Below are 15,652 nucleotides of genomic sequence, written 5' to 3'. Positions count from 1 at the left end.
TGTGGAAATTGACACAAGAAGCTGGGGGGGGGGCCCTCCTCCTCCCTCGTCCCCCCCCCACTCCCCCCCGCCGCCCCACCCCAGCAAATAAACACAACAAACAACTTTACGCAACAGACAGAATGGCTGAGTTTAATGCTTCAAGTTTTCCATTTCCTTCCACAGGGCTTTGTTTTAAAAATAACAAAATGAGGTAAATAAGTTAATGTATGTACACGTTATAAACATTGTGTAGGGTTGCGGCGGCAGCAACTCAAGTTGTTAGAGACAGAGTTGCTGCAGCGGTGACTCGAGGTCAGCCACCTGCAACCTGAGCAGATTTGTCGTCCTGAGGAGAATTCGCTCGCTGTTGGTGGCGTGGGGTCTAGAAGCATTTGCGGTGGACGATGGAGGGGCCGGCCTCGTCGTACTCCTGCTTGGTGATCCACATCTGCTGGAAGGTGGACAGCGAGGCCAGGATGGAGCCGCCGATCCACACCGAGTACTTGCGCTCAGGTGGGGCGATGATCTGCAAGGCAGAGAGCGCGTCAGGAGGGCCGAGCCCGCACCCCCGAGCCCGCCGCCGGCAGGGGGCGCGAGCCGCCGCCCACCTTGATCTTCATGGTGCTGGGGGCCAGCGCCGTGATCTCCTTCTGCATGCGGTCAGCGATCCCGGGGTACATGGTGGTGCCCCCCGACATGACGTTGTTGGCGTACAGGTCCTTCCTGATGTCGATGTCGCACTTCATGATGCTGTTGTAGGTGGTCTCGTGGATGCCCGCCGACTCCATGCCTGGGGGCCGCAGGGAGCAGCGTGAGCGGCGGGGGCGCCCCGGGCCGGGCGCGCCCCCGGGGCTCCGGGGGGGCGGGGGCGGGCGCGGGCGAGCGCGACTCACCGATGAAGGACGGCTGGAAGAGCGTCTCCGGGCAGCGGAAGCGCTCGTTACCGATGGTGATGACCTGGCCATCGGGCAGCTCGTAGCTCTTCTCCAGGGAGGAAGAGGAGGCGGCCGTCGCCATCTCGTTCTCGAAGTCCAGGGCCACGTAGCACAGCTTCTCTTTGATGTCGCGCACGATCTCGCGCTCGGCTGTGGGGGGCGGGCGCAGGAGACGAGCCCTCAGCGCCGGCCCCGGGGCCCGCGCGCCGCCCCGCCCGCCCGGGGCGCCCGGAGCGCCGCGCACCTGTGGTCACGAAGGAGTAGCCACGCTCGGTGAGGATCTTCATCAGGTAGTCGGTGAGGTCGCGGCCGGCCAGGTCCAGGCGCATGATGGCGTGCGGCAGGGCGTAGCCCTCATAGATGGGCACGTTGTGGGTGACGCCGTCGCCGGAGTCGAGCACGATGCCTGCGCGTGGGGCGGGGCGGGGGACACGGCGGGGTGAGCGGGCGCCCCAGGCCCGGCGGGGGGCGGGGCGGGGGGCGGGGGGCGCGGCCGCGCGCACTCACCGGTGGTACGGCCCGAGGCGTAGAGCGACAGCACGGCCTGGATGGCCACGTACATGGCGGGCACGTTGAAGGTCTCAAACATGATCTGGGTCATCTTCTCGCGGTTGGCCTTGGGGTTGAGGGGGGCCTCGGTGAGCAGGGTGGGGTGCTCCTCGGGGGCCACGCGCAGCTCGTTGTAGAAGGTGTGGTGCCAGATCTTCTCCATGTCGTCCCAGTTGGTGATGATGCCGTGCTCGATGGGGTACTTGAGGGTCAGGATGCCTCTCTTGCTCTGGGCCTCGTCGCCCACGTAGGAATCCTTCTGACCCATCCCCACCATGACGCCCTGCGGAGCGCAGACACCACGCCAAGGTCACGGCGGCCCGGAGCGGCGCGGGGCGACCCCGGCCACACGGGGACCCCGGCCCGGCTCCCTCCGCCGGGGGCGCTGCCTGACCTGGTGGCGAGGGCGGCCCACGATGGACGGGAACACGGCCCTAGGGGCGTCGTCGCCGGCGAAGCCGGCTTTCACCAGGCCGGAGCCATTGTCGCACACGAGGGCGGTGGTCTCGTCTTCGTCACACATGGTGTCTGGTTTCTGCAAAGGACAGGAAGGCCGCGGAGATGCGCGTCGGCCGGCCCGAGAGCCCCCCCGCCCCGGGGCCCGAAGGACACCCCCGCCCGGGGGCGCGCGCAACGGGCCCGGGAGCACCCAAAGGACCGGTCCGGGCCTCGCTCCCGGGCTCAGGGCTGCGCTGCGACGGGAGAGGGCCACGGGGTCGTCGCGACCTCACCGACACCGTCTCCCGCCCGGACCCCGGCCTAGGGGCCGCCGACGTTTCTCCGCCCTCGCGGCGGGCTACCTGCGGCCGGACCCGGGCGCCGGCGCCCCGCCTCTCGGCGCCGCGGCCGCCCCACCTGGGAGGCTGGGCCCGGCCGGAGGAGCAGCGGCGCGCCCGCGGGAGGGGCTTCGGCGCGGCACGGGGGGCGCGGCCTCTCCTCCTGGGGGCCGCCCCGAGGTTGTGGCCCCGCTGCCCTTTGGCTCTGGCCTTCGTCGGGAGGGCATTGCCCTCGGGGGACTGCCGCAAAGCCTCGACTCTGCCGGGCACACACTAAAGGCCTGGCGGAGGAGCCCAAAGGCGCTGGGGAGAAATTTGGAGACGTTTCCCAAAACTGATGGTGTCGTCTCTGAAGCGCGTGTGGCTCTGAGGACCGCGACGCAGGAGGCAGAAAGTAGGCCTCGGGGTTGAGCAAGAGAGTCGGTTGGGTTCTACCCCGGAGTTCTCCGGGCTCCCTCGGTGGTGCCCCGTCACCTCGTCCCCCCGTCCTATTGTTCGCCTGCCCCGCCCCCTCCCCCACCGCCGCCCTACCTGGGCGGGTGGCTACACCTGCTGCTCTCGGCTCGGGCCCCGGTCGCCGCGGGAGGGAAGCGAGGCTTCTCTCGGCGCTGTCCGCTGCGGTGGCCGCTGGTCCTCGCGCTCAGGTTTTATATAGCCCGCGGGCGCCCCCCCCGCGCCGCCCCGCAGGAATGTCGCTCCCCTTCTCGAGCCATATTTGGGTGTTGGACACTAGAGCCCCCACCCCCAGCCGGCTCGCGGCCTGGGCCCCCGCCCGGGTCCCCTGCGCTGACCAAAGAAGGAGCGGCCTGGCCCGAGCCCAGGTAACGCGGGCCGGGCCGTATATGGAGTGTCTCCCCGGCCGGTCGGCCCCCCCGACCCGGCCCAGTTGCCCGCCCGAGGGGACAGGGTGGGGCGAGGGTCACCGCGCGCCAGTGGGTGCGTGCGTGCGCCTGCGCTCCCGGAGCTTGCACCTGTCCGACAGGCCTCCCCACCCCGTCCGCTCTGCTCGCACCGGGCGCTGCGGAGGGTGCCTCCCACACTGCAACCCTTCCTCGGGCTCCCTCGGCCCCCCAGGGCCCCCGCGCGGCTACAGGGAGGAGGGAGCCACGCCAGTGGTGGGACGGGAAGGCCGGGGGGAGCAGCCCCGGTGTCCCAGGAAGGCGGGGAAGGAGACCGCGCTCCCCGCCAGTCGGCCTCATTTCTCCCTCCCCACCCCTGAGCTCCCGGGTTCAGAGCGCTGACCCCAGTCGGCCCCCGCCCCCGCCGCGGAGAGGGCCGCGGGCGGCGGGAGGGCGCGCAGCTGTCGCGGCCGGACAACTGGCGGCGGGAGGCCGGAGACGCGGGGAGGAGGAGGAAGCGTAGGGCTCCCGGGGACAGGCCGGGCCGGCGGCTCTGGCAGCGCCAGGCACAAAGCCAGGGCGCCCGGGAGCTGTTCGCCTCGGGGACGCGCAGCGCTCACGGGAGGGGGGGTTCATAGAGTGAATTTGGGGAGTGTTCTCTTTCTCCCGGACGGACCTGCCCCAGGTTGGGTGGGCCGAACTGAGTCCCCGAGTCCCCACCTCCTCGGTGGGGTAAGAGTGTCCCCGTCCTGGGGCTTCAAGGCAAGGGTCACACCCCACAACCTGGGGGTGGAATGGGTGAAGCGCCCGTACTAAATGAAGCCTTGCTCGACCTTTCCTCCCAGTAAAGAGGACAAGGACATTGCACTCTAGGATGGGTAGCAATTTTTCCTTCTGCAAAGGCTGAACAAACTCATCTTTATATTTAGAGGATGATGCCTTGCCAAGGCCAGGCCACTTCCCAGTCCACCTTGGAGAGTCACCATCCACCAGACTGGCTGAAGCGGTTCTATTTATATCACTGATATATGGGGATATGCCTTTCAAATTTTCTAGAAGGATTTGGATCTACTTATGGTAAGGTAGAGTGAGGGTCAGAGGAGGTTATCCAGTTGGTGCCTGGCTCACATTTTCTTTTCTTTTTTTTTTTTTTTTGGCAGGGGTGGGGGAACCAGCACAGTCCTAACGCCGCTGTAGAAGGCATAAGGAGAAACAATTTTGTGATGAACTCAGTGACATGCTTTGAGGGGGTACATCAGTGAGAATGGAATCATTCATTTTTCTGACGTGCTTAACTGTTCCCAGAATAGTTGCAATTCACATTTGGTGGTGGAGCTCAGCAACTGGGACAGGTGTGGATTCTCTGGAGGAGGGACACAAGAGCACATGTAACCCTCCTCTGTAGCCCACCTCATGGCAGCTCTTCCTAAAACCATCAACGTCAATTAAAAAATAGTTTGGTTAGTATGGGGCCTATGTGATGAGTATAAGGGGTGTGCCAAAAGCTGTGAATTCATATTTAACATTTTCAATTATTTTAGAGTGACAACTATATTTCATTTTTAATACCTCATGTCCTGCTTTCAGTAGGTAGTGAAGACACTAGAAAAAAATTAACTGGCAAATGGGCTGTAGATACAATAGAAGAGGAAAGCTTAAATTTTGGTCCGAAAGTAGGAAGAATAGCTAGAAATTTGGTATTTTAAAGGGGAATGGGGTTGTCAATATTTTCCCAAACTCTTGCTCAGTGCAGTCCTCTCTCCTACAGCAAGCTTTCCTAAGCCCAGAGTCCAGCAGCTTCAAACACACGAAGCGATGAACAAAACACTTCCGGGACGCCTGGATGGCTCAGTGGTTGAGGGTCTGCCTTCAGCTCGGGGCCCGGGGTCCAGGGATGGAGTCCCGCATCCAGCTCCCTGTGGGGAGCCTGCTTCTCCCTCTGCGTACCTCTCTGTGTCTCTCACGAATAGATAAATAAAATCTTTTTAAAAAGAAAGGAAAAAAAAAAAAACACTCCCAAGAAAGAGGCTGCTAGTTCAGCAAACCTGGGGGAGCGGCCTTGAGAACACCCAGCCAGACATCTGCTCTCTGCCCACGGTTGGAGCTGTTTAAATAGTCTCTGCCCGGTCACTACAGAGCCACCCAGTACCATTCTGGTCTTGTTGAATTCTCATTGGCCTAGGGAACAGACTTCACCAGCGAGTGGAAAAACGGTCTCCATACATGTACACTTGGGGGGAACACACCAGTGCCCTGCTCTCGCCTGATAAGCGGGTGACTGCCTGCATACCCTTTTGAGAACTAAGTCGAGCTCAGCCACGTAGGGCGTGCCTGACAGCGCCTGCTTCTAAGTTTTCAGGTGCAACCCGGATCTGGACACCCTGACAGGGCCCTTGCGTGCTCACAGCTCCCTCATCCTCAGCCCTGTCCTCTGAGCTCCTCACAAACCTGTATGCCCACCCTCGCTGGGCCTAAGCCTTCTGTCCTTTCCTATCGATTCAAATATGAATCCATATATAGGCATTTATATGCCTTCATATAGTTAAAAGCATATATGCTTTTAACTATTCTGGGGTAGACAGGTGAGTCAGTTTTAAAAATCAGAAAAGCAAGGCTCAGTGAGTTAGACCACATTCCCAGGTCCCACAGCTGAGGCTTGGACGACCCTCCCTCCCACTAGCAGTCAGGGCGGGGTGGGAACTGCTTTCCACCTTTCTTAAATGCTCCCCAAAACTTGGTTTGGTTCTGGAAACATAAGAGATCCTTAAGCGACCTTTTCCGAGGGGCCAAGACGTCGTACAGTGAAGTCAGGACTTCTGACCTGGCCATCTCTACCGGCCTACGATTCCACTGGAAACATCAGCTCCCACCCCCCCAGTATCTGGCACCGTGTGTTACAAGCCTGCACTTTGCAGTGAAGCATTTCTGGGTGTACTCCCCTCCACTCTGGCTACATGACCTTGGCAGCTTACTTCAAGAAAGACTCCATATTCTCAACTGAGGGACACTACCTACTCCTGAACACTGACTTGAAGATTAGAACGAAGTGCCTAGAACACGGACACTCAAATAGTACAGTATCTTTCTTCTGAGCGTTTGGAGGAGGGGAGGGGGGTGAGATGGTACAAGAGGGGAGCAAAGGACATTCAATATTACTAGAACTGTTCGCTAAACATGTGTCAACATCAAAAACTCAACAAGAGTCATGTAATTTCACAGGAACTTGGAGTGCACATAGATTTTTGTACAAAGACTTACTATTTTAGTATTACCCAAAGTGGCAAAAATAAAGTAAAAATGAAAACAAAAAAACCAACCCAAACCATTTACTCTCAAGTGTAAGATCATTAAGGAGGCAGAGAACTATTAAATAAAGCATGGCATAGCCATGTGGTAAAGTGTCATGTGGTCATTAACAAACTGGATGTTGGGCAGCCCGGGTGGCTCAGTGGTTTAGTGCCGCCTTCAGCCCAGAGCCTGATCCTGGAGACCTGGGATCGAGTCCCATGCCGGGTTCCCTGCATGGAGCCTGCTTCTCCCTCTGCCTGTGTCTCTACTTCTCTTTCTGTGTCTCTCATGATGTGGTTATTTAATTAAGATGTGGTTTTTTAAAGGGGGGAGAATTGTTTCTTGGGGGTGTGAAAAAAATTTAAATTAGATATTACAATGATCTGTGCCCTCCAGAGGCACAGCACATAAAAAATATAGTTAATCTGCAGTATTAAACTTTCACGGGGGTGGGGTGTGTGTGGACTGATTAGGGCAAAATGGGTCTAAAAACTCCTCAGGAATGACAATGGGAAAAAGACTGGGGAACACTGGATTAAGGCTACATGGAGTTGCTCACAATACACATTAGGTTATAGAACACACAGTATGCACAGTCCCAGTCTAAGATACATTTCACTTTTTAAAAGTTTTAAGTAATCTCTATATCCAATATGGGGCTCGAACTCATGATCCTGAGATCAAGAGTCGCATGCTCTTCTGACTGAACCAGCTAGGTGTCCCTCATATACATTTCAAACCTGTAACTGAAGCTATTTCTAGCTGGTGGGATTACAGGGGTTTATCTTCTTCCATATACTTAGAAAAAAATACGTTACACATTTCTACAGGTTTTTGTTTTTGTTTTTAATTTTAGAATTAATTAAGGGTGCCTGAGTGGCTCAATGGACTGTGTCTGCTTTCAGCTCAGGACATGATCTCAGGATTCTGGGATCAAGCCTAGCACTGGGCTCCCTGCTTGGCGGGGAGTCTGCTGCTCCCTCTGCCTCCCCACCTCATACTGTCAAATAAATAAAAATCTTTTAGAAATTTTTAGAATTACACAAAATTTTTAATATTTTGGTATTAATGAGTAGATTTTATGTAGAAATAGTAAAACTATTTTCTCTTCAGGCATTCTCCAAGTAAAAGGTCCAGGAATAAGCAGGTGGGACTACGTTAATATTTTTGTAGTTCCTCAGCCTCAAAATGTACAAGTGTGCTGGATTACAACAGAATAAGAAGTGAGTCTGATGGCATTACAGTGTGGCTTTCCTTCTGTTCCTGTTTCTAGAGAAAGAAATCCACCTCAAAGGAGAAATGCGCTGTACCATTTACCTGCAGGCCTAATGTGCCTGGTGGGTGATAACACTTCAGGACTCTGGTTCAGACCTCAAAGTAAAACAAACAATCCAGTTTTGAAATTTTCTTCAAAAATGAAATTCCTACAATAGAGGGTATCAATAGCTTTTTTCTTCACTGGAGTTTCAGCAAGTCCCTTATGTATATCTCTGGTTCTGCCTTCATCCTTGACACATTCACAAATTCTTAAAACATTCAGCACACAAAGCTGGCTGCTCACTTTCAAAAACATGTTATTGTTTCATTTAATCAGGCTGCAAGCTGTGACTTTCAGAACAGCACAACGTGAGTGAAAAAAAAAAAAAAAAACCTTTCCCACGTCAGTAAAATTTCTCTTTCCTTAGAGAACATGCTCACTTTTATAATGTCTTTATCAATTACTCAATTTATATAAAATCAATTCTTTGCTAAAGACTGTTGTGAAACAAATTTTTAAAAATTTAGAAAAATTATTTAAAATCTTAAAGCCTTAATTTTACTATTACTAATTTTTAAAAACCCAACTATTTTGGTGCTATGCTGACTACAAGATAGAGTTAGAAGAGTGAGCCTTTCTCTCCCTCAAATTAAGACTATGCATTATACTGTGACAGCAGTAGTGCCACATCATGCCATCAATGGGGCCAGGGTCATTGTCAGACTGGCTTTCCTGTCACACTAGGGATATTAGATTTGTGGCAGTATGTTGAAGGGGGCACAATCCTGTATCCTCAAGAGCATATTATTACCTAAAAGGATCATACAGGCAAAAATTGTTAATGTCTATGTAGAACCAAAGCCTTGTCCTATAACATAAGAATTTAACAATTTCTTAGCTACCATTTGACAAGTTCTTCCTAACTTCCCTTAGCATCCATCAGTAAGTTCCTAACCTGGGCCCTGATGCTGTCCAACGCACAAGCTGCAAACAGAAAAAGACAAGGTTGCTAGTGTCTTTCCTTTCATTATTAATGTAATGAGCTCCATTAACCTGTTTTTGCCACCATGTTCAAAGGCTGGATTTGAAGCCTAGAGGAGAAGAGGGCATGATGGTTGTACTTTATGAAACCAGGAACAGGACTCTCTTCACCATATTTAACTTCTGACCTTTTCAGCTGTTGGAGCAAGTTGTTTAGTGAGCATTCAACCGGGCCAAAGTCTGAAATGCCAGCAACTCCCTGTCCAATCTCTGGTCTTTATTTGAAGCTGATAAAAACTGAGTGATGACATTGGTCAGAACAATGAAGCTTTGAGAACCACCACTTTTCAGTAAATCAGATGCCATTTTAAGAAAACTTATAATGGCTTCTAGCATAACACATGCTTTACATTAGTCAGACTGTGGTAAAGCTGGAATTCATTGTAAAACACTTTGAAAATATATGAAGTTAACTGAATTCCCCACACTGGAAGACTGTAGCTAACATTAATACTGTATACTTACGGTAACTTACAGATAGGTTAGAAAACACTGAAGGGTCTTATTCACTACTCTAATACTCTATTATTCATGTAGAAATATTTAATATCCTCCCAGTGAATTAATCAGTTCTCAAGCTCACATGAATTTTGCCACTTGTTTAGTCTTCTAGTCCTACAGCAAGTCAGCATATCTCACATCTAGCTTACTACATCTTTCCCACTAGCCCTAACCAAAACAGACATCACATACTCCAGATTCTCTTCAGGATATACCATCTAAAGTTACAGCAATTTCAGAGACAGTGCAAGCTTGTTCATGTTTAGAGTTACAGAAATGAGGCCTAGAAGTGCTTTGTGCATACAAGTAGCCAGAACCAGAGTAAGAACTCCAGAACCCTTGACAGAGAGAAAGAAAGGGTAGAAAGCATGGAAATCACAAGTGATAAATTTCAGATGGAAAAAGGATAAGAGAAATTATAACAAAAAACCAAAACTACAGTCACACAGCTGTTTTGTAGCAGCTTTAAAATATAGTATACAAAATTCAGCAACACGTTATAAAACTGTACAAATTTTTAGATGTTTAAGACCTAAGATTTTTATAAAGATAGACTTATGTTATGTACATTTCCAGGAACAGTGACTGTTATCAGAAAAAGTTACATTTGTCCCAGAACATAATATTCATAGTTTGCTTTCAAAACAAACTCAAAGTAAGGATTGGACTTTAAGCTTCCAAGCTGGTCTGCTTGTAGGAGGTCCTTCACCTCTGGCAAGTATTCACTGAGCTGAATACCTATAAACACAAACACACAGTCCTTTTTTATTTTCATAAAACTCTCAAATGAATTAAGATGATTAATGATAACAACATCTGTGCTTCTATTTAAAATATAATGTCACTCCACTATTGGGAAATACTGTTCTAAATTCCTTCCACTGTCAAACATACTTGCAGGTCTAACGACAGGACATTGTTTACTTAGAGGAGGGTGCTTGAGTATTTTTCCGCCTAGTGGTCAAAACAGCCAATCTGATTAAAGTCTTTTAAATAAGATCTGAAATATTTTCATTTTTCTCTATAGCGTAAGTCATTTCTTCAGAATGGAAGTTTTCAACTAATAATCACCTGAAAACAAGTATTTCAAACAATTATATATTCAAGTATTTCAAGAATTATATATATTAAATATATACCCAATTATATATATAGAGAAATAATTTAGCAGAGATAATATCATGAAAGCTAGCTATAGTGTCTCAAAATACAGTCTGAAATGAGACAGGAGAAGAATCATTTCTTCATTAGTCCTCTATAAAGCTGGAAAGCCAATGAACATTGATTAAATGGAACTGCCAGAATCAGGATTTGTGTAGTTACAAAGAGGCATGTAAAATTTTCTCACTTGATAAAGAAAACTAGAAAAAAATTCAATAAGACAATATAACTTGTCACATTAGCATTAAGTTCTCAAAATCAAATACGGAGTTTTTTTTTTAATACCCTCAAAGTGCCTAGCACCATTTTTTGTACTTGTTATATAATAAAAATCTGGATTAATAAATGTTATGAGGCTAAATCCAAAATATTTATAGATCATTTACTACAATTAAAATACTTTCAACAAAGATTGTGCATTTTGTGTGTATAATGTACTTCAATAATATATAAAAACAAACCAAAAAATTCCATGTGGGTAAGTTAAACATATCTGTTGGATGAATACATTCCACAAGCTGAAGTTAATTGCTGGCTGTCAAAGCCTATAAAATTTGAGGCTATTTATCTCTCTACCTTCAGGATCTGTCCTTTAAAAACATTTACTACTGTATATAGTATTATTCTACAGTATTATTAAAAATTTTCCAAAGACAGATGTCCCTACCTTCTTGTTATCTTTCATTTGTGTATATGTATTTATTTACATAATAGTTTCTACTTTTTTTTGTCCTTTGGTCACAATTCAGTAATTCTTTCTATAAAACCACAACTTTCCATTCCTGCTGCCCACCTATGATTTATAATCTAAGAATAACAAAAAGAGCAAAGTCACCTTTAAAAGGCACTAAACACTTACCCTGAGCAATAACTCAATTCTGTGGCACTTTTATGAGAACAAGCTTCATGAAAAACATTGGATTTGAGTCCAAATGCTTTCTAATAATCTATTAGGCCCAACTGGAAAATCTCTCCAACAGCACAGAGAAATCAACTATATCCAGTTATTTCTTCATTTTCAAATACAGAAAAAAAGTCTTACAGGTGTTTTAGCTGTTTCTGAATTTCAAGTATTTCAAATACTTTCAAGCAAAAGTCAGGTTCTTTTGCTATATCTCTTAACTCATTTTTAATTTTTATTTATTTTGTAACAATGAAAAGGCTTGATTAACCTTTGTGTTATCTGCTTGTCTTTGAAAATGAATGCACTATTAAATCTGTCATGTAGGATGATCAAGCATTCCTTTTTCATAAATAAAATCCATATCGGGGATCCCTGGGTGGCTCAGTGGTTTCGCGCCTGCCTTTGGCCCAGGGCGCGATCCTGGAGTCCTGGGATCGAGTCCCGCATCGGGCTCCCGGCATGGAGCCTGCTTCTCCCTCTGCCTGCGTCTCTGCCTCTCTCTCTCTATGTCTATCATAAATAAATAAATAAAAATAAATATTTAAAAATAATAATAATAATAAAATAAAATCCATATCAATTCTAGGCAAGTTCCAAGTTGTCTAGTCATAGAACTGTATTTTCACTGGATCACTTATAAAAGGCGACTAAAAATCTGAAAAGCAAGGAATGCAAGGAGACCACCACCGATGGGCTGTAAAACAAAAGCTTCTGACACACAAATGGTTGAGAGTTTGCTTTTGTTTCACCTCCGAATATGGGGTGGTATGGCTGGTTTCACACTACCTTTCCAAGAGCCCCCTTTTACTTTCCCAGGGTAAGCCAGCAATTCTAAAATACAAGATGGCAGAATACAATCCATTACAGAGGAGCTGGGGCTTTGAATCTACAAAATACTTGTAGGCATTCAAAGGACAAGTATCTGTTGAGTGACTACTACATACCAGGGACTCAGTTTGCCATGTTTTATGTATATTAAAAAATGTCTCTTGCATATATATATATATATATATATATATATATATATATATACACATACATACATACATATATAGAAAACTTTCAAATGTGTGTAAATGTCACTATGATGGATTAAAGTCCCATCGATTTAGGAGGACTGAATTTACAATAACTTATCACTGTATATTTTTCCCATGTGGTCCAAAAGAATGTCCTTATCTTTTTGCAAAGACTGGTAAACTCTAAGCCTTATTTTGCACATGGCCTGAATTTAGTATGACACATTTTGATAGAACATGATATAACAGGAGCCACATGTGTATAAAATGTGCAAAACTGCTCATCTCTAACACTCTCCATATGTTAAGTTCTCAGTAATATGGAAAAAGGTGAAGGTAACTACAGTTGATCTTTGAACAGCACAGGTTTGAAGTGCATGGGTCCACTTAGCTCCAAATTTTTTGGATTCGGTACACTACTGTAAATGTATTCTTCTTATTATTTTCTCAATAGCAATTTCTCTTCTCTAGCTTCTTTTATTGTAAGAATACAGTATATAATACACATGCAAAGTTATGTGTTAACTGTTTATGTTATTGGTAAGGCTTCTGGTCAATAGCAGGCTAACAGTAGTGAAGTTTTTAGGGAGTAAAAATTTTATGTGGATTTTCAACTGTGCTGGGGGTCAGTACCCCTCAACCACACATTGTTCAAGGGTCAACTGTATCCTCTACTTCATATTCCCCCTTAGAATAGCTCCTTTAACTTGTGTCTCAATCAGCAAATGGAGTTTTGCTCACTGTTTTAGGTAAAAAACATATACAAAACATATTCCCTTGTTTCTCTTTATTTGTTCCTAAAATGAATTTTAGAGTGTTAATGTCCAAAATGGATTTATAAAAGCATTTTATAATTTGTACTTAAGCACAGTATGGTCAGTTATATAACAAAAAGTTATTTCTCATTTATATCTCAAGTTTTCTATCTTCACAAGAGTTAACTGAAAAATTAAAAGAAAATGGTTACTTCTATCATACAGATTTTTGGTGTCACAACCAGTATCTGAATCCATTCCTTGTCCATCTTGAATCAACATGGAGACTTTGCCCACTGGAGTCCCCCGGGACCTATGTGGATGGAGACTTCACCTTCGCACATGCTCCCTCAGCTGGGAGAGGAAAGGAAAAACCCCTTCCTTCATTTTAAAAACATTTCTCTGAGTATGATACTGTTTAAACTGCCCTAGCACTGACACCTTAGCCAATACCCATTATTCTCAGATTTCTAAAACTGAGGAGCGATGATACAATTTCCAATATTAACAAACCACTTACCATCTTTTAAAAGTTTCTGTAAGATTTTCACAAATATACTGTCTTTAGATACTTCAATTGGATCATCCTTGCCATCTGAACTGGACCAGCTAAAAAACAAAATTGCAATGAGAAGAAAATGAAATAATAGATTATCTGAAATATAAATGACTTGTTTGCTCCTGTAGTTTTGTTTTGATGGTTGTGCCTGGCTGGAGAATCTTGAGTTTTGTGATACTGTTTCAAATTATTTAAATAAGAGAGGTTTAAATGTTGTATTATACTTAGAGTCTCCATATTAGATACAAAATGCTACACTTAGGTGTAGCATTCCCCCAACACAACCATATATGTTTGATGTCAAAACCAAGTAGTGAGCCATCTTTGCCAAAAAAAATTCTGTAAAAAAGTAACAAATCTAGTAAGGACTCCCAAGAATGATCTTCAGAGCACAATAGTTATAGTATGTTGTAACATATTCTACTTTTCATTAAAATAAAATAGTAGCAAGTTTTATCTAGTCTAGATTATCTATTGTTGAAACACACACACACAGACTCACTGCTTTGTAGTAATTAATGAATATATATATCCCATGATACCTTAGAGTTTTGTGGGTTTTTTTTTAAAAGATTTTGTTTGAGAGAGCACACGCACAAGCAGGGGCTAGGAGGAGGGGCAGAAGGAGAAGGAGGCTCCCAATACGGGGCTCAATCCCAGGACCCAGAGATCATGACCTGAGCCGAAATCAGGAGGTGGACATTTAACTGAGCCACCCGGGTGTCCCAATACCTAAAAGTTGTTTTTGTTTTTAAAGATTTTATTTATTTTTCATGAAAGAGACACACACACACACACATAGAGGCAGAGACACAGGCAGAGGGAGAAGCAGGCTCCATGCAGGGAGCCCGACACGGGACTTGATCCCGGGTCTCCAGGATCCCACCCTGGACTGAAGGCAGCGCTAAAGCGCTGAGCCACCCGGGCTGCCCTACCTCAAAGTTTTTTTTTTTTTTTTTAATATATTTTTAAAGGCTCTATTTATTTATTCATGAAAGACAATGAGAGAGAGGCAGAGACACAGGCAGAGGGAGAAGCAGGCTCCATGCAGGGAGCCTGACGTGGGACTTGATCCTGGGTCTCCAGGATCACAACCAGGGCCGAAGGCAGCGCTAAGCCGCTGAACCACCAGGGCTGCCCCATACCTCAAAGTTTTTAAACATGAAGTCATGACAAGGAATTCCAGTCAAATGACAATATACTTTTTTAAGATTAGGAAGAAGAATCAAGTGGTTAGAGACAGATGCTTTAGAGAGTGACCTCCAAGACCAAAGAGAACAACAATTTTAACTATCTGGGAGTGATCAGAGAAGAAATGCTTTAGTAAAAATAGTAATACAATTTCTCATATAAATAGGAAAACTGTGAGTAGGGAAGAGTGTTAGCACTCAAGTTACAATCTATTTAAAATCCTTTTCCCAGAAATAATTCATCCTCACAAGCGATTATTCTTGTCTTTCACTGCCACCACCTTTCTTTGCCACCATTTCCCATGGAAATCTCCCTCCTCGGGAAGGAGAGGATTGTGAAAAAGAGGTCTCAGTAACTTATAAGAGAGTACTGATACGCTAATAAACTTTTTATTTAAAACAAAATGCAGTTTCTTGTTTAGCAGAACAGGCCCAACTTATATGAAAATCAGGAACATATATATTTCTGTGCAAACAGTCCAAATTTTAAAATCAAAAGTAGAGGGGCACCTGGGTGTCTCATTCAGTTAAGCAACCAACTCCTGGTTTTGGCTCAGGTCATCATGATCTCAGGATCATGAGATCAAGTTCTGCATAGGGCTCTGCACTGGGTGCAGAGTGCTTGAGATTCTCTTTCTCCCAGTCTCCCTTTGCATCCCACCTCTGCTCTTGCTCACTCAAATAAATAAAATCAGAAGTAGAAATTTATCATACCAGTGGTCCTAAGTCCTTAAACTCTCCCTTTATTATTGAATGAAAAATTTAATTATTAATGCATGCAGTAAGTTTTTTTTTTTTTTTTTTAAAGATTTATCCATTCATAGAGACACAGAGAGAGAGGCAGAGACACAGGCAGAGGGAGAAGCAGGCTCCATGCAGGGAGCCCGACGTGGGA

At 46.5% G+C, this 15,652-nt stretch overlaps 2 protein-coding genes and 1 long non-coding RNA gene across 4 annotated transcripts in view; 1 reads left to right on the top strand and 2 right to left on the bottom strand.

The window, feature by feature from the left end:
• Window positions 1-105: 105 nt before the first annotated feature.
• ACTA1 (actin alpha 1, skeletal muscle) lies at window positions 106-2,932 on the bottom strand. The gene is made up of 7 exons (XM_038533952.1): window positions 2,774-2,932; window positions 1,861-2,001; window positions 1,425-1,749; window positions 1,162-1,323; window positions 876-1,067; window positions 591-772; window positions 106-508 (listed from the first exon to the last, which is right to left on the bottom strand). The coding sequence occupies exons 2-7, from the start codon at window positions 1,987-1,989 to the stop codon at window positions 365-367; spliced, it is 1,134 nt and encodes a 377-aa protein (XP_038389880.1). The 5' UTR covers window positions 1,990-2,001; window positions 2,774-2,932; the 3' UTR covers window positions 106-364.
• LOC119871449 lies at window positions 2,775-6,460 on the top strand. 2 transcript variants are annotated; one of them, XR_005357817.1, is made up of 3 exons: window positions 2,782-3,063; window positions 4,242-4,541; window positions 4,850-6,460. It is a non-coding gene; the product is annotated as an uncharacterized LOC119871449 (long non-coding RNA). The 2 variants fall into 2 exon arrangements; XR_005357816.1 differs by lacking the exon at window positions 4,850-6,460 and having other exon boundaries at window positions 2,775-3,063; window positions 4,242-4,548.
• Window positions 6,461-8,864: 2,404 nt separating this feature from the next.
• Window positions 8,865-15,652, bottom strand: part of NUP133 (nucleoporin 133) — a 54,099-nt gene continuing 47,311 nt past the window's right edge. Inside the window, exons 25-26 of the mRNA XM_038533951.1 lie at window positions 13,529-13,617; window positions 8,865-9,907 (exon numbers count right to left, since the gene is read on the bottom strand). Coding sequence (XP_038389879.1) covers window positions 9,771-9,907; window positions 13,529-13,617 — 226 coding nt within the window. The 3' untranslated portion in view covers window positions 8,865-9,770. The remainder of the gene's footprint in view (window positions 9,908-13,528; window positions 13,618-15,652) is intronic.

Source organism: Canis lupus, chromosome 4 (assembly GCF_011100685.1).
Source record: "Canis lupus familiaris isolate Mischka breed German Shepherd chromosome 4, alternate assembly UU_Cfam_GSD_1.0, whole genome shotgun sequence".
Taxonomy (NCBI): Eukaryota; Metazoa; Chordata; class Mammalia; order Carnivora; family Canidae; genus Canis; species Canis lupus.
This window is presented reverse-complemented; position numbering and strand designations above follow the sequence as displayed.